This window comes from Equus caballus, chromosome 4, assembly GCF_041296265.1.
Source record: "Equus caballus isolate H_3958 breed thoroughbred chromosome 4, TB-T2T, whole genome shotgun sequence".
NCBI lineage: Eukaryota > Metazoa > Chordata > Mammalia > Perissodactyla > Equidae > Equus > Equus caballus.
This window is the reverse complement of record NC_091687.1, coordinates 25,085,705-25,110,475: the sequence shown is the minus strand read 5'-3', so window position 1 is coordinate 25,110,475 and position 24,771 is coordinate 25,085,705. Positions and strand designations below refer to the sequence as shown.

At 42.5% G+C, this 24,771-nt stretch overlaps 1 protein-coding gene and 1 long non-coding RNA gene across 2 annotated transcripts in view; one reads left to right on the top strand and one right to left on the bottom strand.

Moving 5' to 3' along the window:
- VOPP1 (VOPP1 WW domain binding protein) overlaps positions 1–20,033 on the top strand; it is a 108,116-nt gene extending 88,083 nt beyond the window's left edge. Inside the window, exon 5 of the mRNA XM_014738951.3 lies at positions 17,353–20,033. Within this exon, the coding sequence (XP_014594437.1) occupies positions 17,353–17,543 (191 nt within the window). The 3' untranslated portion in view covers positions 17,544–20,033. The remainder of the gene's footprint in view (positions 1–17,352) is intronic.
- A 2,693-nt stretch (positions 20,034–22,726) lies between these two features.
- On the bottom strand, positions 22,727–24,597 carry LOC111773153 (uncharacterized). The gene is made up of 2 exons (XR_002807382.2): positions 24,192–24,597; positions 22,727–23,480 (listed from the first exon to the last, which is right to left on the bottom strand). It is a non-coding gene; the product is annotated as an uncharacterized lncRNA (long non-coding RNA).
- Positions 24,598–24,771: the final 174 nt, after the last annotated feature.

The window sequence follows — 24,771 nt, the reverse complement described above, 5'->3', positions numbered from 1 at the left end:
TCTGCCTCGTGCTCCAGGATATGTTCTGTGGAATACCCCTGAATTCTTTTTATTAGAATGGTCATTTTGCTTCTGTTTTAAGAAATTGGCAAAAGTAAGCAAAACTGTTCTCTTCACTCAACTTCTGATTTATACAGCCACGAGCGACAAAATGAAAACTTTTGGTGGGAGGGTTTTATTTCCTCCTTAGCTTGCTCACAAAGCATGCTCCTGCCTTTTCTTGTGGAATGTTAGGCCCTGGTATGCATTTGTGTCTCAGCAGGATTTCAAATGTATAATCTCTATAAATCCTGACAGGTCAGCCTGAAAGGGCAGGTACCTAATATAGACACACCTTTAATTCCTTCCTCCCCTCCTCCCAAAGAAGCAGTAGAAGCAGGCTCATTTGGGGTGGATCATACGTGCAGGAGGAAATGCAGAGTCACTTTTCCTCCCAGCTCCCTGCCTCTGGCTCTAGTGTGACCAGTCTGTTGTGTAGCGTTCAAGAAATAATCCATGATTTTCCTAACATAGACACATATAAAAAGGAAGTCTTGGGGCTGGCCCAGTGGCATAGTGGTTAAGTTTACATGCTCCACTTTGGCGGCCCAGAGTTCACTGGTTCGGATCCCAGGCACAGACCTATGCATGGTTCATCAAGCAATGGTGTGGCAGGCATCCCACATATACAATAGAGGAAGATGGGCACAGATGTTAGCTCAGGGTCAGTCTTCCTCAGCAAAAAGAGGATTGGCAGTGGATATTAGCCCAGGGCTGGTCTTCTTCTTCCTCTTCAAAAAAGGAAGTTTTTAATACTGATAAAAATAATTTTGTATAATGAAGATGTAACTTGAGTCATGTATGAATAACTTCAAAGTATATAAAACAAAAACTTAGAAATAATAGAAAAGAATGGTGGAGACTGTATGTGGCCAATGCATTACTATTAATCTGAACAGAATATAAAAATGAGCAGAGTATTTAAGAGAATTTATCCAATTTTACACTACCAAGGAAATCTGAATGAGTTTACAAAAGCAGAAACCACTTACCTCGGGGTCTGGACTAGGATGCTCTGGGTTCCGTTTCTAACTTCATTCCTCTCTAGCAGATCTTGGGAATGTGACTCAGTTTCTCTAACCCTCAAGCTCATACCTGTGAGGTTGAGATAATGAGAGACTTTCTTCAGGTGATTGCATGTGAGATAATTATTATGCAGTGCTCAGCACAGGGCCTGAGACAACACTCCACGCATGGCAGTAATTGCTACTACTACTAGGACTAAAACTTGTAGATTTAGGAAATCTATAAATGAACAAATAATCTGCACCCACTTGGAAATCAAAGAATACTCCCCTAAATTATTCATTGAATAAGTAAAAAGTAGGAGTTCAGGAGAACACTGAGGTCCTGATCTTCTCCCTCCACCCTCATTCTAAACCTGCCCTTCCCAGTCTGCCCATCTCAATAAATGGCAGCTCTGTTTTTCCAGGTGTTCAGGGTTAAAAGCCTTGGAGCCGTCTTGACATTTTCTCCCATCTCCATCTCCACTGCTGCCACCTTTTATTCAGATTGTCACAAGAGCCTCCTAACTAGTCATCTTGCTTTCCCATCCCCCTGCTTCATTCTATTTCCAGCAAAGGAGCCACAGTCAAAAAAAGAAGTCAGAGCCTCTACTCACAAGTCTCCAAAGGCTACCCACCTTGCTTACAGTCAGAAGCCCTTAGAGTGGCCAACAAGGCCCTTCTCCATCTCTTAGCCTCTCCCCCTCCCACTGCTCTTCTGTTGCCACCTACCTCTCCTATTGCTCATTCCACTCTCACCACACACTGGCCTCTTGCTTTTTCTTAAACCTTCCAGGCTGCTGTGTTAGTGCCTTCTACACTGTGATTCCTTCTGCTTGAAAGGTTCTTTCTCCATCTACAGCCTCCCCCAACCTACACATGGCATGCTCCTCCATCACCCTCCCCCACACACTTACTCATGGTGGGCTCCTTCATTTCTTTCAGGCCTTTCACCTTCTCATGAGACCCTCCCTGTGGACACAATGGAAAATTGCACTTCCTTTCCTCCCTTGTTTTCTCTTTTTCCAACCTCCCTGCTTTATTTTTATCTTTAGCACTTAACATCAATTAATATACTATATATTTTTGTTTACCTTGTTTGTTGACTCTCTATACTGCAAGCACCATAAGGACTTAAGATTTTCTGTTTTTGTTATTGCTGTGTCCTGAGTGCCTGGAGCAGTGCTGGCACACAGTTAGAACTCGATATTTGTTGAATATATAAGTGAATAAAGGAATCAATGAAAATATTAATACAAAAACATATGCAATGCATGTAAGCTGACTTTTAGAAGTAAATTCATAGCCTTATTCTTTGTTAAAAGTGTAAAATATGAAAGCAAATGAACTGTCCTCTCCTTGAAAGAGGTTCATAGGTTAATAAAGACTGCCTCACAGAAGGCATAAGAAGCAAATAATAAAAATTTAAAGTAACTACACAAAACAGAAAAATTGATTTGGAAATCTAACAGTTAGTACCTGGTTAAAAAGCAATAAAATAAATGGCATTACCAGTCCCAACCCTGATAAATCTAATCAATAAAGCATGAAAAAGAAAAAAGAATAATAATAAAACATTACAGATCTAGAGAAGATTAAAAATTACAAAGAAATTTTCATGAAATGGAAAACCTTCATAAGATAGGAAAGTGTACACTAGCAAAGATGCATCACAGCATTGAAAATTTCAATATACCAAAAGGCAAGCAAGAGTTTGAAGAAGTTTTCTAAGAATTAGCTTCCAGAGTGTCTGTAAATTCATATAGTTATCTTTTAACCTTTTAAGAAAAAGTTCATTTTAATGCTGTATGAATTAATAAAAGTATAGAAAATTATGGAAATCTACCTAATTTGTTTTGTAAAACTAGTGTAACTTGGAAACAGACACCAAAATAAGATTATAATTGAATCATGTTCAATGAGCATAAATACAAAAATCCTAGGAAACTGAATTAAACAGCATGTCAAAGAAGTAAACTACCATAACCAAGCATGGGTCTTCCTAAGAGAGCAAGGATAGTTTAATGTTAGGCAAGCTATTAAGTTATATCAAAAAGCAATGATTGGCAGAGAATTCTGGAAAGATGACAGAGTAGGAAGCACCAGGAATCTTTCTCCTCACCTAGACAAAAATTGTATTGGCAGAAACTGTCTGAGAACTCTTTTAGAACTTTGAAATCTGTTGAAGGCTTGTAACTTCCAGGGGAAGACTTGTATGGTAAATTGTAGTTATTTTCAGTCAATTTCAGCTCTAAGCACAGTAGCAGCTACCCATCCCCCACCCCAGGCCCCTTGGCAGTCAGCTGTGCATGAATTCCTTGAGGAGCTTGCACACAGCCTGCAGGAGCTAGGGCCAAAAGGACCCTGTCCTCTAAATTTCAGGGATCTGTGGTCTGATGGTGAATTGCTGCTTCTGATTAAAGAGGCAGGCAGCCACTCTTGCGTCACCTCCCCACCTTGTTGCAAGCCCCTCCCCTTCTGGCCAAAGTGAACTCCAGGGGATTTAAGTGGCCGGTGCCCTTCCTCCTATGTCTTCATTTTTCATTTTTTCCCCTTTTGGAAGCCAGACATTAAAAACTAGGACATTAAAAACAACTACATATACAGGAAAAATTAGAAAGTGATGCCCCATCCCCAGGGAACGGCTCAGAAAAGAGCTGAGAAAGACCTTAAGTTTACAAGTGAGGCTTATCCTCAGCACAAAGACAGCCTACAACAATGAAAAAAACGAAAAACAGTAACAAAACCCAGCAAACCCTGGGGAAAGGGGAGAATCTGGTTTCCAGAGTTACCATACTATTAGATTCAAGTGTCCCTTGTTCAGCAAAAACTTACAGGGCATACAAAGAAACAGGAAAGTATGACCCATTCAGAGAAAAAGTTTAAATGAACAGACTGTCCCTGAAAAAGACATAATGGCACATATGCTAGACAAATCTTTAAAACAACTGTCTTAAAGGGGCTGGCCCCATGGCCAAGTGGTAAGTTTTGCATGCTCTGCTTCGGCGGCCCAGGTTTGCTGGTTTGGATTCCAGGTGCAGACCTACTCCACTCATCAGCCATGCTATGGAGGCATCCCACATACAAAATAGAGGAAGATTGGCACAGAGGTTAGCTCAGGGCGAATCTTCCTCTCTCTCTCTCTCTCACACACACACACACACACACACACTGTCTTAAAGATGCTCAAGAAACTAAAGGAAAATGTGGAGAAAGTCAAGGAAATGATGTATGAACAAAATGGAAATATCAATAAAGAGATAGAAACCTAAAAAGATACCAAGAAATTCTGGAGCTGAAAAGTACAATAATGGAAATGAAAAACTCACCAGAGGGATTCAAAGGCAGATTTGAGCAGGTAGAAGAAAGAATCAGTGCACTTGAGATAGGATAATGGATATTATTGAGTCTGAGGACCAGAAAGAAATTTATGCATTTCACTACAAAAGATCAACTAAATACAAACAAAGTAATGCAGGAAATGAGGGACATAAAAGCTCTAAGGCTTATAGGAAACAAATAGCACAATGACAAAAGAAAGTCACTCCTTATCAGTACATACTTTAAAATATTGGTTTAAACTCTCCAATCAAAGGACAGAGATTGGCAGAATGGATTAAAACACATGATCCAACTATACACTGTCTACAAGAGATTCATTTCAGATCCAAAGACACAAACAGGTTGAAAATGAAGGAAAAGATATTCCATGTGCACAGTAACCAAAAGAGAGTGGGGGTAACTATACTAATAGCAGACAAAATAGACTGTAAACCAAAAAAGGTAACAAAAGACAAAGAAGGATAGTGTATATTAAGAAGAAGTTCAGTGATGTCAACATCTCCATCACGGCAGAGTAAGTTCTTCCAGTAATCAACGCCTTCCAATAGACAATGAAAAGGACATTCATACTCCAACAGAGGACATCCAAACACAACACAAAAAATGTTGGAGAGACCCACACAGCCATACGACGGAGGGTGGAGAGGCTGGAGCCCCCATTGGAGAGGTGGAACAGGGTAAGAGAAAACTTCACTTCCTCCCATAAAGACTGTGATCCAGACACTGGGCAGCCTCAGAGAGGGAAGGAACGGGGGAGGGAATGTTTGTTCACAGGAACATCAAGCACCCCCCAAGGGCCCTTGCAGCTTAGAGGTAAGTCCTCTACTTGGGTGAAAGCTTTCACGGCGGGGTGACCAACACCCCAGGAGAGAAGATAACGAGAGGAGAGGGAGAAAACCCCAAGAACGCACAGGAGAAAGCGCCCCTTCCCCCACCTACTCAGTGTGGCTTCAGTCCCTGGGATTTTGGCTGAAGGCAGAGGGCTCAGAATACATGGCTCTTGACCCCCACCCAGCGATGATAGGTGGTAACTGCAAGCAAATAACACCAGGATGTGAAAAAACAGAGCCACTCCCTCTAGCAATGTCAAACATTATATTAGATCTCCAGACCAGAGAGAAAATGACAAGTACCCAGAAATCAGTCCTGAGGACACAAATATGTGATCTAAATGACAAAGGATTCAAAACAGCTATCATCAGAAAACTCAATGAGGTAAAAGAGAATGTAGAGAAACAATTCAATGAGTTCAGGAGCTACTTCACAAAAGAGATTGAAACTAAAAAGAAGAATCAGTCATAAATATTAGAGATGAAAGACACAATGGAAGAAATAAAACCTGGTGCAACCACTATGGAAAGCAGTATGGAGTATCCTCAGAAAATTAAGGATAGATCTACCATATGATCCAGCTATCCCACTGCGGGGTATTTATCCAAAGAACTTGAAAACACAAAGGCATAAAGATACCTGCACCCCTATGTTCATTGCAGCATTATACACAATAGCCAAGACTTGGAAGCAACCTAGGTGCCCATCAAGGGACGAATGGATAAAGAAGATGTGGTATTTATACATGATGGACTACTACTCAGCCATAAGAAATGATGAAATCCAGCCATTTGTGACAACATGGATGGACCTTGAGGGTATTATGCTGAGTGAAATAAGTCAGAGGGAGAAAGTCAAATACCATATGATCTCACTCATAAATAGAAGATAAAAACAATGACAAACAAACACATAGCACTGGAGATTGGATTGGTGGTTACCATAGAGGAAGGGGGGTGAGGGCAAAAGGGGTGATTAAGCTCACATGTGAGGGGATGGACTATAATTAGTTTTCGGCTGGTGAACATGATGTAATCTACATGGAATTCGAAATATATTATGTACATCTGAAAATAAACAAATAAATGGAAAAAATATATAAAATAAAAAATAAATTACAAAAAAAGAAATAAAACAAAATATGGATTCCCTGAATGTTCAAGTGGCCACCATAGAGAAGCATATCAGCATAATTGAAGATAGACATGTTGAAATGTGCCAGATAGAGGAGGAGAGAGAAATAAGACTAAAATGAAATGAAGAAAGTCTCTGAGAAATATCTGACTCAATTAGGAAATGCAACATAAGAATTATAGGTATTCCATAAGGAGAAGAGAAGGAGAATGGAGCAGAAAGCTTGCTCAAAGAAATAATAGAGAACTTCACAAACCTAGGAAAGAAAATCCATGTAGAAGAGGCTGCCAGGTCACCTAAATACATCAATATAAAAAGACCTACTGCAAGGCATGTAGTAGTGAAACTGGCAAAACTGAATGACAAAGAAAAAATACTAAGGGCAGCAAGGCAGAAGAAAATAACCTACAAAGGAACCCCCATCAGGCTTTCAGCAAATTTTTCTGCAGAAACCTTACAGGCTAGGAGAGACTGGAATGACATATTCAGATCTTTGAAGGACAAAAACTTTCAGCCAAGAATACTGTCTCCAGCGAAAATATCCTTCAGATATGATGAAGAAATAAAAACTTTCCCAGACAAACATAAGCTAAGGGAGTTCACAGCCACGAGAGCCCTGGCCCAAGAAATCCTCTGGAAGGCCCTCATACCTGGAAAAAAAAAAAAAAAAAAAGGAGAAAGAGGTTACAAAGCATGGAGTAAGGAGATAAATAGGTAGACAGAATCAGAGCAGGATAGCAAATACTCAAGTGTAGCATTAAAGACAAAGGGAAGGAAAACACCAAAAACAAAGATAATCTTGTCATTTTAACCACAAACTCATAATACAAGATGGAATAAGATGTGAGAACAACAACTTAAGAGGGGAAGAGGAAAGAGACTGAATCTGTTTAGTCTAAGGAAATTAGAGGCCATCAGAAAAGGGACTATCTTATCCACGAGATTTTGAAAACAAACCTCAGGGTAACCACTGGGAAAAAAAAAAAGCAGAACAGAGACATAAATAATAAATAAGGAGAAAACAAAGAAACACAACATAAAAAACTACATAAGTTAATTGGTAGGTCAAAATACACAGGACGAGAAACAAAGGAAATGCAGGTGAACCAGAAAAGGAGTGATAAAATGGCAGCATTAAGCCCTCATATATCTATGATCACCCTAAATGTAAATGGATTGAATTCTCCAATAGAAAGACACAGAGTGGCGAGATTGATTAAAGAACAAGACCCCAAAATATGCTGCCTCCAGGAAACACAGCTCCAGTGACAAACACAAGCTCAGAGTGAAGGGATGGAAGACGACACTCCAAGCTAATGGCAAACAAAAGAAAGCAGGTGTTGTAATACTTATATCAGATAAAGTAGACTTCAAGATAAGACAGGTAAAGAGAGACCAAGAGGGGCAGTATATAATGATCAAAGGGACATTCCACCAAGAAGAAATAACACTTATAAATATCTATGCACCCAACACAGGAACACCAAAGTACTTAAAGCAACTAGTAACAAGCCTAAAAGAAGACATTAATAAGAAAAAGTTCAATACAGCAAGAACATATAACATTTATGTCCCTAATGACAGACCATCAAAATATATAAAGCAAAAACTGACAAGAATTGAAGTGAAAAATAGACACTTGTATAGTAACAGATGGCAGCATCAGTTTATGATAATAGAAAAATTGGACAGAAGATAAGTAGGTAAATAGAGGACTTGAACAAAATAAGCCAAGTAGACCTAACAGACTTATACAGAACACTCTGCTCAATAACAACAGAATACACAGTGTTCTCATGCACATGGGACATTTTCTAGGCTAGACTATATGTTAGGCCAAGGATTAAGTCTCAGTAGATTAAAAAAATCGATATTATACAAAGTATCTTCTCTGATCACGACAGAATGAAATTAGAAATCAATAGCAAAAGAAAACTGGAATATTCACAAAATTGTGGGAATTAAACAACATGCTTTTAAACTAATGGATGAAGGAAGAAATCACAAAGGAAACTAGAAAATACTTAGAGATGAATGAAAGCAAAAACACTGTGCAACAAAACTTATGGGACATAGCAAAAGCAGTGCTAAGGGGGGAGGAAATTTATAGCTATAAACACTTAGATTAAAAAAAACAAAAGATTTCAAATTAACAACATAAATTTATAAGTAGAACTAGAAAAAGAAGAATGAATTAAGCCCAAAACTAACAGAAAGAAGGAAATAATAAAGATAAGTAGAGTGATAAATGAAATAGAGAAGAAAAATAATAGCAGAAATCAACAAAACCAAAAGTTGGTTCTTCAAAATGATCAATAAAATTGACAAACCATCAGATGGACTAAGAAAAAAAAAATAAGACATAAATTACTAAAATCAGCAGTGAAAGTAGGGACATTACTAGCAGTTCTACAGGAATAAAAAGAATTATAAGAGAGTCCTATGAATAATTGTACAGCAAAAAATTGGATTAACTAGATGAAATGGACAAATTTCTGGAAAGACAAAACCTACCAAGACTAAATCACAAAGAAATAGAAAATTTGAATAGACCTGTAACTAGTAAAGAGATTGAATCAGCAATCAGACAACTCCCAACACAGTAAAGCCCTGGACCTGATGTCTTCCCTGGTAAATTTTACCAAACGTTTAAAGAAAAACTAATAATAATCCTTCTCAATTTTTTCCCAAAAGTTGAAGAGGAAGGGACACTTCCTAATTCATTCTATGAGGCCAGCATTACCCTGATACCAAAGCCAGACAAAGATATTACAAGTAAAGTACAGCTCATTGTCCCTGATGAACAGTGATGAAAAAATCCTTAACAAAATAGTAGTAAACATAACTCAGCAGTATTTTTAAAGGATTATACACCAAGACCAAATGGGATTTATTCTGGAATGCAAGGACGGTTCAACATATAAAATCAGTCAACATAATACTCCACATCAATAGAATGAAGGAAAAAAATCACGTGATCATCTCAGTTGATGCAGAAAAAGCATTTGACAAAATTCAACACTTCTTCATGATAAAAACACTCAACAAACTAGGAATAGAAGGAAACTACATCATAATAAAATCCATATTTGAAAAACTCACAGCTAATATCATAGCTGATGGTGAAAGATTGAAAATTTTTTCTCAGAGGTCAGAAACAAGGCAAGGATACCTGCTTTCACCACTTCTCTTCAACATAGTGCTGGAAGTTCTAGCCAAAGGATTAGGCAAGAAAAAAAAATAAAAGACATCCATATTAGAAAGGAACAAGTCAAATTATCTCTGGTTGCAGCTGATATAATCTTATTTGTAGAAAATTCTAAAGATTCCACAAAAAAACTGTTAGAAATAATAAGTAAATTTAGCAAAGTAGCAGGATACAAAGTCAACATGCAAAAATCAGTTAAATTTCTGTACATGAACAATGAACAGTCTGACAAGGACATTACAAAACCAACTCCATTTACAATTGCATCCAAAAGAATAAAATAATTAGGAATTAAAGGAAATGAAATACTTGTACAATGAAAACTACAAAACATTGCTGAAAGAAACTTTAAAAGATGTAAGTAAATGGAAAAAGATCCAATGTTCATAGATTGGAAGACTTAATATTGTTAAAATGTCAATACTGCTGAAAGCAATCTATAGATTCAGTGTAAACGCTATCAAAATCCCAATGATGTCTTTTACGGAAATAGAAAATGCATTCTAAAATTCATATGGAATCTCAAAGGACCCCAAATAGCCAAAAAAATTCTTCAAAAAGAAGAACAAAATTGGAAGACTCAGACTTCCCGGTTTCAAAACTTACTACCTGGCTACATTAATCAAAACAGTGTGGTATTTGCATAAAGACAGATGTGCAGACCAATAGAATAGAATAGAAAGCCCAATATAAACCCTCACATATATGGTCAAATGATTTTCAACAGTAGTGCCAAAGCTGTTCAATGGAGAAAGAATAGTCTTTCCAACAAATGGTGCTGGGAAAACTGTATATCCCCATGCAAAAGATGAACCCTTACCTAACACTATGTATAAGAATTAATGCAACATAGATCAAGGAGGGGGCCGGCCCCATGGCTGAGTCGTTAGGTTCACGTGGTCCCCTTCAGTGGCCCAGGGTTTCACTGGTTCAGATCCTGGTCACGGACCTATCACCAGCCATCAAGCTATGCTGGCACAGCATCCCACATAGCAGAACTAGAGGGACCTACAACTAGAATATACAACTACATAGTGGGGGGCCTTCAGGTAAAGAAAAGAAAAAGTAGGCAAATTGGACTTCAGGAAAATTAAAAAAATTTGTGCATCAAAAGACACTATCAATAGAGTAAAAAGGCTACCCCCACAGTGGGACAAAATATTGGCAAATCATATATTTGATAAGCAATTAATATCCAGAATATATAGAGAACTTCTAAAACTCAACAGGGTGGTCTAGTGGTTAAGATTCTGCGCTCTCACTACCATGGCCTGGGTTCGTTTCCCATTCAAGGAACCATAACACCCATCTGTCAATTGTCATACTGTGGCAACTGCGTCTTGCTGTGATGCTGAAACCTATACAACTGGTATTTCAAATTCCAGCAGGGTCACCCATGGTGGACAGGATTTAGCAGAGCTTTCCAGACTAAGACAGACTAGGAAGAAGGCCCTGGCCAATTTAGAAAGATTGTTCATGGAAATCCTATGAATAGCAATGGAGCATTGTCTGATACAGCGCCTGAAGGTGAGAGGATGTTGTGCAAAAAGACCAGGCAGGATTCCACTCTACTGTACACATGGTTTCTAGGAGTCAGAATCTACTTGACGACTCTAACAACAACAAAAAAATCAAACAACTCGATTCAAAAATGGGCCAAGGACTTGAATAGACATTTCTCTAACGAAGATATATGTACAAGCACAAGAAAAGATGCTCAACATCACTAATCATTATGGAAATGCAAATCAGAACTATGAGATAACCACCTCATAGCCATTAAGATAACTACTGTAATCGAAAAGCAGAAAACAAGTGTTAGCGAGGATGTGGAGAAATTGGAACCCTTTTGCACTGTGGGTGGGAATATAAAATAGTACAGCCACTGTGGAAAGAGAATGGCAGTTTCTCAAAAAATTAAAAATAGAATTACCATATAATCCAGCAGTTCCACTTCTGGATATATGCCCAAAAGAATTGAAAGCAGAGTCTTGAAGAGATATTTGTACACCCATGTTCATAGCAGCAGTGTTCACAATTGCTAAAACGTGGAAGCAACCCAAGTGTCCATAGAGAGATGAATGGTTAAGCAAAAGGTGGCATATACATACAATGGAATATTAATTCAGCCTTAAAAAGGTAGGATTTCTGACATGCTACAACATGGATGCCCTTGGAAGATCCTGTTCTCAGTGAAATAAGCCAGTCATAAAAAGACAAATATTGTGTGATTCCATTTATATGCAGTACTTAGAGGAGTCAAAATCACAGACAGAAAGTATAATGGTGGTTGCCTGGGACTGGGGGGAATGGATAATAGAGGGTTATTGTTTAATGGATATAGAGTTGCAACTTTACAAGATGAAAAGAATCATGGGGATGTATCATGGTGATGGTTGCACAACAATGTGAGTGTATTTAATACCATTAAATTGTAAACTTAAAAATGGTTAAGATGGTAAATTTTATGTTTTGTGTATTTTATAACAATAAAAAATGCAAAAAAAAAAAAAAAGCAATGCGTATCCTAGTATATCCTGAGAAGGCTGTTGATAAAATTCAATATGCATTCCTTATCAAAACTCTTTTAAAGCTGGTAATATAGTGTAAACTATTAATGTAACTAGTAACGTAAGGCTTTTCCTTAAAATAATAAAGACGTGTGAGTGTTCCTTGAGAGTCCTTGAAGGCAAGACAAAGTCCTCAATTATACCTCCAATGTTACCACCTGTGCCTTTTGAATGGAAATGTTCAGTAAGTAATTGCTGAATGAACTAAATTTGTACTCTAGACATACTGCCAACATCCTATTTACTGCAACAGTAAAAGTATTCCCATTAAAATTAGGATATTTAGTATCATCAATATTTAACATTTTTCTAGAATTTCTGGCTAAAATATTAACATGAAAATAATATTTAACCATTAGGTAGGAGAAGCAAAACTATCTCTATTTATAAACAATATGTCGTTATATGCCTAAAAAAAAGTCCTAGAGAATAAACTGAAAAATACTTTTAGTAGCTGAGACAGTTTAGCAAAATGAATAGTCACACGTTGCTTAATAACGGGGATACCATCTGAGATATGCATCGTTAGGCAATTTCCTCATTGTGGAAATATCATAGAGAGTACTGAGGGAAACCAAATTTGCCACCCCAAAATGTGTCTCTTTAACATGAGGATTACTTTAGGCTGATTATTCTTAAGAAGCAAAAGACTGAGAGAGTTTTTCTTGTTACCTCCCCCTTAACTGCCTAAAAGAATTCAAATAAAAAGAAACCTGTCTCAGGAAGCAAGCTATCACCTTAGCATAACATGAACTACATGGTAGACAAGGAGGAACTTAGAAAAACCTGTTTCTTGGGCTCCCCTCTGTGTTCTTCTGTTTCTGTGTAGCCAAACACTTGTTTTCTAAACCTTTGCTCCTTTTCACCTATGTGTGACTTGCCTTCCTTCCCTTTGAAGTCCCTCATTCTCCCCACCCCCAACACCTTCTTTTTTCTTTAGCTGAGAATGGTATTTAAGGTGAGGGCTTTGACTGTTTTGGCAAGTTGCTTGGTTTTCCTGTGTTCCTCCTTGGGTTCAATTAATTTGCTAGAGCAGCTCTCAGAACTGAGAGAAGCATTTTACTTGCTAGATTACTGGTTTATTATAAAAGTATATAACTCAGGAACAGCCAGATGGAAGAGATGCATAGGATGAGGTATGGGGAAAGGGGCATGGATCTCCCATGCCCTCTCTAGGAGCCACTCTCCCCAAATCTCCACGTGTTCACCAACCCAGCAACTCTCTGACCCCAATCCTTTGGGGTTTTTATGGAGGATTCAATACATAGGTATGATTCAGTAAATCATTGATCATTGGTGACTGATTCAACCTCCAGCCCTTCTCTCCTGGGGGGACAGGGCAGGGGGAATGCCAGTCCCACCCTTCTAATCACATGGTTGATTCTCCTGGCAGCCAGCCCCCATCCTGAGGGGTAGTCCAAAAGTCACTTCATTAACACCAGAGACACCTCTATGGCTCTCATCACAGGAAATTACAAGGGTTTTAGAAAGAGCTCTGTGCCGGAAATGGGGATGAAGACCAAACATATATTTCTTACTATAAATCACAATATCACCCCATCTCGTTCCTATCCCTTTTCTGTCCCCATACCATCCCATCCCCAGATAATACAAATGCAGTGCAGATTGGCATCCTAGACACTTAATGCTGAGGAAACAGAAGGTGCAGCTGTGTGGCTGCCATTGTTTCTCTCACCTCTCCTGATCCTGTCTCTTTGCCTACTGGAGAGGCAGTCTTCCTGTAACTCCAGCTTCTTCATAGAATGCTCCATATATTTCCTTTCTTTAACTGAGCCATATACCATAAACCTTCAGAATTGAAGAGCTAGTTCTCTTATCCTATGTTCCACCCCTGTCAGGTAAGGGGATAGTGCTGGTGTCCCCTTGGCTCCTGCCTATCGCTTTTATATTCTTCTCCCCCTGTGTGTAGAGTCCTCACCACACTGAATCCCATACCAGTTGACTCTGTCACTCTTTGTCACTATTTTGCTACCATCTGTGATCATCTCTTCTGTGAGGACTTTGGAATCCATCTGCTCAAATGACCTGTACCCTGTTTTACTCAGCATTGAGGCTGTCTGCCATGAGCACCCTGTTCCTCCTTCCCACACAACCGTGGCTCGCTGGTGCTTCTTCTTGACATACTCTTTGCCCATTGGACACAACATTTCAGTTGCCCTCCTGTGCACCAGGCTCTTTGCTAGGCAGTGGGGTCCAAATTTGGAACGAGACCTTATAAAGCTCCCTGCCCTCACTGATTTATATTCTCCCCTAGAAATCCTCTCACTTATAGGATGTCCCCACACCCTATAAACGTGCTCCAGGCATTTCCCATCTTTAGCAATACATCTTCCTTTGCCTTGCATCCCTTTTGCTGCCACCTATCCACTTTATCCAGTCTTCACCCCTTTCCTGGAGTAGCTCTTTGCCCACTGTAGTTGGAGTTTTATACCTACCATTGTACTAAAACTATTGAGTAAAGGCATAAAAATCCCAAATGCCACATCCATTAAAAATGCGCAGTTCTTATTTTGATCTCTCTTCCACTTTGTGGAGTACAAATCCCATCTTCCTTCTTAAAAATTCTCCTTTCCTTTTGCTGCCATGACACAACTCTTACTTCACTATTTTTGCTGTTTTTTCCCAGTCTCCTTTGCACCCTTCTCATCTACCTTAAATGTTTTGTGTTCTTTTCCCATGTTGAATGTTGTTCTCACAATTCTCTCCTCAGCCGTTGTCTTTTCTCCCTCCCTGCACACTTCCTAGGTGGTTTTAACTACACCCATGTCTTTGTTACCAGTTCTACACAAAGGGCTCCCAGGGCTGCCTCAGCTCCAGCAGGTCCAGCGTGGAACTTCCGTCAGCCCGCCCTTCTCCTGTGCCCCTGTCTTGCTTGTTGGGCCCCATTATGGAAACCAGAAACCAGGGTCTTTTCTATTTAGACCTCTTCTCCATCCTCCAGTATTCCATGTCAAGTTGGTCCCCAGGTCTTTTGGTTATACCTCCTGACTAACTCTCTCATTCTCTCCTCCTCGTTTCTTCTCTCATATTCAAATTCTTCTCTCATATCATGTCTTTCCTGGATAATTACAATAGCTTCTTTTAAAAAAACCTTTAACTCTTTATGTGTATGAAATATAAAGGGATCCAGAGGTAAATAAAACATAATTTCTGCCCTTGAGAAACTCATGGTCATGGCTGGTCATAGGCTTGTAAATAAATATGTCCTAAGGCAGCAGGAAGAAGCACCAATAGAGACAGGTGCTGTCGGGCCGCACAGGGGCTGGATGCAGTGGTGGTGATAAAGGTGGCATCTCTGGCTGATTGCTTCAGTGACACCCTGGAGTGCATTTCTGACCTTATGTTTCTGTTCTACATTCTCTCCTTCAGCACATTTGTAGACTTCCAAGAACTGACTTATGTCAGCTTTAGAGGTTTGAGACAACTTGCACACCTTGGTGGGCATCTTTCCAGGAATCAAACCTTTATTCACTTAAACTGTGGCAAGGGGAATTTGCAAATAAAAAAAAAAAAAAAAAAAAAAAAGCCCTACACAATATTTATACAGGATGACTTTTATGATGCTCTGAATATCTCCCTGTGTTAAATGAGGCCTAACTCAGACTTGAGTCTCCTCACAAAATTAGCTTGGCCCAGGAAACACCCAAAGCTCCCAGTTTCTTTCCTTGATTATTTATATGGTCAGAATTCTCTAGTGTTATCAACATGATTGGAGTAAAGTGATCTAAAAAATTGGCTCCAAAGCAGCAGCATAGATATTTCTACCCATTAAAATGAGAATTGGGGCTAGACTTAGGGCAGGATGACCGGCCTGTTCCCTCCCATCACCTTGTGAGCCCATTGGACCCCCATGTCCTGCATCCTGGCCTGAAGGTGGGGAGCCAGCTTGCATGTCATAGCCTCACCCTGGAGAAGAGAATCTCCAGCAGCATCAAGGGGAAACAGAGACTCCATAGACCTGTCAACCTACTGTAGAGGAGGAAAAACTATTCCTCTGCCCTCTAGGTCCTTGTGTCTATTCTAATAATTAAATTGACGTGAGACAGAATAACAGGGGAAAACCAAACAAAGTTTAATAACATGTATACATGGGAGAAACCCAGGAAAACTGAGTAACTCACCAAAATGGCAGAAGCCACCACCTTAAATACCATCTTCAGCTAAAGACAAAGGAGGATGTTGGGATGTTGGGTGTAGTGGTTTGGGACTTCAAAGGGAAGGAAGATAATTTACCTGGAGATGGAAAAGCAAATGTTTAAAAGACAAATGTTTGCTGGGCCATCTATAGACACTAGGACCCAAAAGAGATCTTTTGATAAAATCACCCTTGCTACATGCCTTCCTGTCTACCACACCTAGAATTATCTATGGTGATAGCTCCTTTCTGGGACAGAGCCTTCTATCTTAAATTCTTTTAGCTAGTTAGGGGGAAGGGCAAAGTTTCCTTTAGAGTCTTTTTGTCTTTAAAAATAATCAAGCCAAAGAGATGCATTTTGGGATGGCAAATTCTGATTCCCCACACTGCTCTGCTGGCATCTGTCCCTTAGGTTGTCTCCCTATCTTTGAACTTGGACTCATCTGAATGACAGGTAGTCTCCATCCTGATAAAATGCAAGCCAGCAGGTGGGAATGGAGGCAGTACTTTAGAAATGTTCTTCAGCAAACCGTGTTCTGAGAGGGCTTGTGAAGCAGCCAGTGACAGTTCTGGCTGAGAGGAAACCAGGGTCCTTTTCCCAGTTCTTCCATAGTTAGCTGTGGATTGACTTCCCTTATGGGATCATGAGTTTTCTTGACTCTAGAGTGTGCATGGCCCTCCTGGTTGGAGATTTGTTCAGCATGCACTGCCCCAGCTTTTCACAGAGCTGCCTTGGTTATCATTCAGGCTTCGATCAGCGACATCCATGCCACTGCCCTGTACCAGGCCTGATTCTATTAAGTCCTTCCTGTCACTTAGCCACCCTCGTGATTTTGTGTGTGCTGTCAGTCGTCTGCATCCCAGGAGAGCAGAAGCTCCATGAAGCCGAGGACTTGTGTGTCACTCGTTTGTCCCTTATCCTAGGTGGCCACCGTGTCTGGGCATGTTGGCCCTTGAGTGAATGATTGGGGTGGTGGTCTCCACAGCCCCTGCAGCCTGGCCGTGCTCTGGGTATGATGGGCAGTGGGTTTTCTCTGCTGTGCTCACATGTACTGGTCTGTCTTTCAGGATCCCAGCAGCCGGGGCTGCCGTATTACAGTGACCCTGGAGGACTGGGGATGAATCCTGCCGGGAATCCCATGGCGATGGCTTTCCAGGTCCAGCCCAACTCACCCCAGGGAAGCACAGCCTACCCACCACCCCCTTCCTACTGCAACACTCCCCCACCCCCGTATGAACAGGTGGTGAAGGCCAAGTAGCAGGAGTGCTGACTGTGACACCTGCCTGTGCGACAGTTGCCAGGGAGACAGGGAGAGGTGCTGTCACTCCACCTTCCCTGTCCTCATCAATGTTCACTTCCAGGAATGGTCTTATGAACTACTGAGGGAAAATTCCTCTTTGATCTCTTCAAAGCAAGCACAGCTCCCTTTCAAGTTTTCTATGGAGGACCAATATTTGAAATCACCCTCTGTCTCCTCTGCTCCTTCCGTTTCTGATATAATCTGTGCTCTGGCAGAGTGTGGACAGTCTCCAAGGGTCAGCTCCTTAGAGTGGCATACCCAGATCCTTAGGAGAGAGAGACCAAGAGGAGGAGTCAGGGCAGAGCCGGTGTGTGTGGGTAAGCACAGTGAGCACATGGAGGGGGCCAGGTGCCCCTCCCAGGCAAGCTTCTTCCCACCAGATGGAAAGGCCCTGCACACAGCCAGCAGCCTGGCAGAAAGAGGCCCCATGGGGTCAGCTGTTTGAGCCTGTTGTCCTGTCAGTCTTCCTCTTCAAGCAGCTGTTAGAGAGACATTTGGTGGAGAAGAAGCCTCTTAGCCCTTTTCTATCTCCACTCACTTACTGAAGAGGAGAGAGGCTTCCCGTCTGCACAGCCAGGGTGGGAGAGCTCTGTGTATGGCTTTCCCTTCAAGTGGATGAGGATCCAGAATCAGGCCAAGTTGGATGTCTCCGGCTATTGGAAAATCACTAAGGAAATTTATTTAAATGGGAAATGGCTTCCTGCCCCAAACTGGAACACTGCATTTTATGAGCTCTTGGTCAGACTTGGGGGGAAAAAAACATTTCCCCCTTTTTAGTTCATTTATGGAAGCTCGTGTAGAGTTCTTTCCTTCCAGGTCAGTCTTGAGTGTGTCTTCCCTAGATGTCAGCAGCTCCCTGGTCTTTGACCAAGACCAGAGGTCTCCACTCTCTTCCCTGAGGCAGCTCTGGTGCTGGATTTTGATGGACACTTTCAAAGCAGAAAGGCACATCTGAGAAGTCTTATCACCCCTGGGAGAGAAGTGTCGCAGCAGGGCTTCAAGCCTGCTGTTGGATAGGCCGGGACCTTGGTTTATTTGATCTCAGCAGGTGTGCGTTGCGCTCTGAAGAGGAGCAGCTTGCTGAGAAAAAGACAGGAAAGCTAAATCCCAGGACTGCAGGTAAATTTCTTCAAAAAGTGCTGAATTGATTTCACTGACAACTTAATCAAAATTAGAATAAAGAAGATGTGGTTGGAAATGCACATGGTGGCTAAGAAACATATCTCCTCCCAGGATCTTACAAGGAGTCACCAGGGTTGCTGACAGTGAGCAAGGAAGTCCTGTTCCTCTGAGTAGTGAGTAGTACTGATAGTGTATTTAAACCCAGACCAAGACCTGACCGGTGACGTGTAGAGGGGTGAAGCAGCATAGCCAAGACATGTAGGTCCTGGTACGTGTGTAGTATTAGGATGGGCAGCGGGGAGGGGAGAGGCGAGGGACTGATGGGGGGCTTGTTTTTAAATGAACGAATCCTAATCAGAGCCTCTTGAGAAATTGCTACTCTTTGAACTTGAGCATCTGGACATCTCGCTGGAGTGGATACTGAGTGCTTTTCATCCCCCAGACTAGAGTCTTGGTGTGCCTGCTCTGCTGGGACACCTATATATGGAGTAGGGGTGAGGAATCAGAATGGGGCTGTAGTGACCACTGAGACCTACCTTCTTCTAAGGATGGAGAATCTGGGAGCCTCCTGGGGAATTCCATGGGAAATGCTTGGAGCCAAAAGAACACTCTTGGAAACACAGTTTGTGCACACAGATGCTGCTGCCGGTGTCTCTGAGCACCCTCATGTGACCTCCAACTCCTCTCCCTGAGTGCAGTTCCTTCCCACACTCAGGTCCTTGATTTCAGATGAGACGACAAAGCACAACATTTGCTGTTTACAACCAAACATGGATCCAAAAAGTTTCTCTTCCCCCAGGTCATTTGTTTTGCATTTTTAACTTCAATTTCTCCCTTTAGTTGTTTTAATAAAGAAGCACACTAAGAGCTGCCCCTGAAAGTGGATCAGGGTGCTGCTGAATAGGCACCCAAATGTCCATTACTAAGTTTTGTTTACCTTTTTGATAGCAAATGATGTTATGAGACTGAATGATTTAGGTAGTGCTCCACAATTTCACATTCCCATGTGTGTAAGATAAATTTTGTTTTCCCTTGCACCTGGGTGAGAACCTGCTACAGTGAACACATACTGTGTGTGGAAATCTCATGTGTGATGACATTTTCCTGTCGTCTCGTCTCCTCCGTGCCGTTGGTGGATTATGCCCCCCTCTTAAAGTGAGTCCAGCTCCTGGTGTGTTGGAGTCCCATAGAGTCAGTGGTTAGGAGTGAACTTGGAGCAGATCTGTGCATGTTTTTCCTCTGCAACATGTGGCTCATTTCTCTTTTTTGTTCTCTTTCGATAGGGTCCTGTTTCCTATGTATGCAAAATAAAAATAAATTTGGGCATGTGCTTTGATTGTTTTGCTGGGGAGTGGGAAAGAGGGTAGAGATGAAGTTTCTAATAAGGAAGAGTGAGTGGGTGTCATTAGTTCAGTTGGGTTAGGGGTAGGAGTGAAGTGGCGTTCTCCCAATCTCAGGAGAACTGGAAATTAGATGCTATCAAAGAATATAAGGAACTTTTGGTTCACCAACACATTAAAAAAATCTAGCTAAGGAAGAAATTATCCAAAGCTGGTAGGAAGACAGAAGCATTAATTAGGTAAACTGACAGCTAATACTGACATTAGTTAACCTGGGGCCTGGATCTGTCTTCCATAGGTGGGTGACCCTTCACTTTAAAAGCTAGCTCTGCCTGGTCAAAAACTGTATTTCTCTCACAGGATATAGCTGCTATAGTTAGGCTGCATTTAAATGAATCACTAATTGAAATAATGTTTATAAAGAAGCATTTTATAATTTGCTGTCTTAAAACAGGACAGGAAATAAGCCAGAAGAGGTCAGTCAGTTTGCTCATGGTAAAACAGAGCTAATCTGGACACCCAACCTGGTCAGCTTTCCCCAGTAAGGTAGAAGCAGGGTCATTTACAAGTCAGAGGTCATGACTTGCAATGGCAAACTGAGTGTTCGCTTTTATCTCTCCTTCCCAAATTTCATTGAACTTCAAGAAATCTCTATCAGCTCACAAGGCAAAAAAGTATGAGAACAGAAATTTTGAGTAATTTCTGAAATAGAAGATGGCAGTTGGGACTGAATGATGGAGAAAACAGATCTGAGAAGATGGAATTTGAAAATGCAGAGAAGGCGGCTGGGGAGGTGATAGCTGTCGAACTCCATGCGAAGGCCCAGAGAGCAGGAGTGGACCGTGGGCAGATGCCAGAAAACAACTATGCCATAGATGCATGTTCCCCACCCCTGATCCCCGGCTGCAGGAATTGACCCTGAAGCCCCCTTTCTTGCAAAGGGAGTGCTCTGTGTGGGAAAGTGCTGGGAGGTGGGCTGTTGGCATCATTATTTAATTTTAAAAAGTGGGTTAGACATTTTCTAATCAGTCAGAACGTTTATAGTCTGGGCTCTCATAGCTTTCCTGTAGCCCCTGGGTCGTGATCCAAGGTCATAGGGAGATCCTGTGCAAAATGGAAACTCAAGGACTTGAGAGAAATGATCCAGTGACCAGCACCACAAATCCCTCCCTTGGAAGTTTTCTCTGGCATTAGAGGAAAACAGCTCAGCCAAGTGTTCTCCTGACTTAGATTACACCAGCCTTTCAACCCAGTCGCCCAGGCACCTCTCAGCTAAAATGATGGTTAATAGTTTGAATTCTTAATTTCTAACATTCTTTTAATGCCAAAGATGAGAGTACCAAGTAGATGTGAGGGCAATCCTTGCAGGCATAACTATCCCTTGTGGTGTCTTGGAAAGACCGTTGGCTCTGAAGATGGACAGCCTTGCTCCAGTCCTGAGTCTGCTGTTGGTTAGGGCAAGTGAGTTAAGTCTCAATGACCCAGATGATCTCAAGTCTCAGTTTCCTCAACTATAAAATGGGAACTATACTACCTGCTGATTATAATAAGCTTGTATCAGGCACATTTGGATACTCAACAAGTGTTAATAATAGTCTGCTCTCCCTCATTCCACATTTCTCTGAGCAAGAGAAACTTAAGCACAGTGGCAAGAGGAAGTGAATTCCCAACCAATCCTTTGCCCATCTGTCAGGATACAAGATCCATGGTGTAAGGGGAGAGAATCTCCTTTGAATACATCCTCCATGTATTCTTCATCTTTCAGACCGTGATCATGTAAAAAAAGAAGCTGAGGGGTGTCCCATACACTCCACCACCCTTACCATGCTCCTTAACTTCAGATACTGGGGTGTGTTGCTCAGTCGCAAGTCTTGAGCCAATCGGAGCTGGGAAGGAGAAACCGTGAGCAACCATCTTTCCTCCACCATTTATATAGGATGAGATCTGTGAGCAACCCAGAGCAAGCCATGAATTGTAAACAGTATTTGTTATGTTCATATCACTTTGGGTGTTTCGTTTGCTGTCCCACCTCCCCCTGCAATTTTTTATTATAATGCTCCTGTCTCAGATTGGCTGTTCTGCGGTGTCCAGAAAGGCTCCTGCTCCACTCCTGGGCACAAAACCCTCCTAAAAATGGTGTAGTGGGTTCAGGGATTATTATCAACACAACACCCCCCCTCCCTCTGCTGCCCAAGAAGGTGAAGGGGATTAGAGTTGGGTCCTGTTGCATTTCCCCTTCTGGCATGAGCCATGAAGATCAGGCTTCACTTCTACGAAGGACGACTTGTGTTCACATGCGGGTCCCAGGAGTATGATGGAGGAGGAGGAGAGTCATTCCATCTCTTTTAAACAGTCACAGGAATGGATGCTGGAGAGGACTGCTTTGTCTTCCTCTCGTGACTCTGGAAATCACCATCAGTCCTGAGGTCCTCAAGTCCCTGAGTCATTTGCCACAGACCCGGTACTCATTGTACAGGCACAGGAAATTGATAAGAAGCATGTAGTTTTGAAAAGTGTCTGGTCACAGCCCTTACAAACAATAATAATCCCTCATGTTTTTGTAGAAGGAAGGAATTTGTCATCTTGCTTTAAACTTTACAAGGAGGAATGCTTTTAGATGTATGTTCTAGGCTAGTGCTGTCCCTTAAAAATATAATGTAATATTAAATTTTCATTACCTACATTAAAAAGTGAAATTTAATAATATCTCAAGATGTCAAAATATTATCATTTCAACATGTAACAATATAAAACATTAAGGGATGTTACATTCTTTTTTTCCATAGTGTCTTCAAAATCCAGTATGAATTTTATGCTCACTAGCACAGTCTCCACTTGGAGCAGCCGCATCTCAAGTCTGCAATAACTCCTAGGGCTAGTGGCTACTTCATTGGCCAGTGTGGGGCAAGAGTGCATAAGAAAATGCTCAGCTCTTATATTTTGGCTGGTTACTTATAAGACGACCCAGTGAGGTTAAAATCAGGTTAATTATAAAAGGTTGAAGGTAAAATTCAAGCTCCTGTGACATAGTTTACAACTTTTAGTGAACCAACCCAATTCTCTAAACCTCTGATATTGCAGGTTTCGATAACAAAGCTCAGAGTCTTAAGGTTACTACAAATCAACAGTCTTGGGAGGTAAAAGGGTACTTGCTTCCTGGCACTCCTTAGGCTGGGTGTGAGGGTTGCTGCCTTCCATTGTAGGTCAGCATTTCATTTCAATCTCCAGAGATGCTGGATGGTCAGTCCTGAAATGGCATCCAGGTGCTGCTAAGGAACACCCAAGGGAAGAGACAGCAGGTCTAGTGGGATCTCAGGAGGGCTCCCAAGATCAGGTTCTCCCAGCCTGGTGGATGATGACAGGACCAGCCCTGAAGTCTCCGTCTGTCAGTTCTGTAGCTCTCACCAACTTCTCCAAGGAAACTCACTTATCCCTGCAAGGAGGAAGTTGCTATCAGCAACTGAAGGGAGGACAAGGCAATAGTTTCACCTCTTCATGCCTGTCATTGTCAGGAAGAACTTTACAGTGTGATTTAGTGTGGGTGCACAAAGAGATTGATTGCAGAAATCCTGTCCTCAGAATCCTCATCCCCCCAAAACTGCTGACCACTCGAGTGCCCTTGAACAAGCTTTCCACTCAAATGTAAAGGAGTTGTACTCCAAGGCGATTAGGCCCTCTTCCACCTCACAGCTATGATTGGGCCTAGAGGGGAGTTACAGAAGGTGAAGGGGGCTGTAGGAGGGTGAGGGGATCTACTGAGAGCAGTCTGGTGGGTGGTGAGGGCTCCCGTCTCCTCGGGAGGCCGGCCGGCGGTCTCTCCCTCTGCTTGTTCCTCTGCCAGGAGGGCGGGGGCCGAAGCCCTACGCGGCTCTTCCCGCCCTTTCTCCGCTCCCCTGGGGAGACGCAAAGCCAGGGACCCTCCTTCCAGGCAGTCGTCCCCCTCTCACAGAGACCTGGAGGCGAAGCGGAACGGTCTGTCAGGCCCTGAAGCTGTCGTTCGTTTCTGGGGAGGGCACGTCCACCTCACAGCCCCCCAGCTCGCTCTCTGTCCCCTCTCCACAGGCGGGCGGCCGCTGTCCCAGCCCCAGAGCCTAGGAGGAAGCTCCGGGTGCTCCGCCCTTGGAGATCAGCCCCCTCTGCCCACCTCTTCCCCCGCACTCGCCATCCTCTCCTCCTCCTCCGAAGGGCTGGTCTCGTGACCCTCCGGTCTGGGTGAAGGCATCCGGCTTCGCACTCGTGTTAGGAGACGGGACACGGGCACAGGGGGCGACGGCGGACACGGATGGACAGACGCTCCTGACGTGGCGCACGCCCACCGTCCAGGAGACACGAGACCCCGCAGCGCGGGCGGCGGGGCCAGTCTCTGGGTGCCCGGCAGCGTCACCCCACGCCGGGGTTATGGGACTGCTGATGTCTTCGTTTCCTCATCTAGAAAGGGGGGCTTCCGACGCACGCAGGGGTCTGATGAGAGTTAAAGGGACCACGCCGGCGCCGAGCCCCGCGAGAACCCGGGAGAGGGCCCCGAGGGCGCGGCTCTGTGGCCAGAGCGTGAGCGCGAGCGCGGGCGGGAGGCGGGGGCACCGGCGGCGGGCGCAGGGCAGCCCCGGGTCCTGACTGCGCGGGGGCGGCCCCAAGGCAGCTGCGGGAGGGGGACCTTGCTTAGCATATCTTGACTGGGGGCCCTGCTAATATTCTTTACTCGAAAGAAAACCAAACCTATGCCT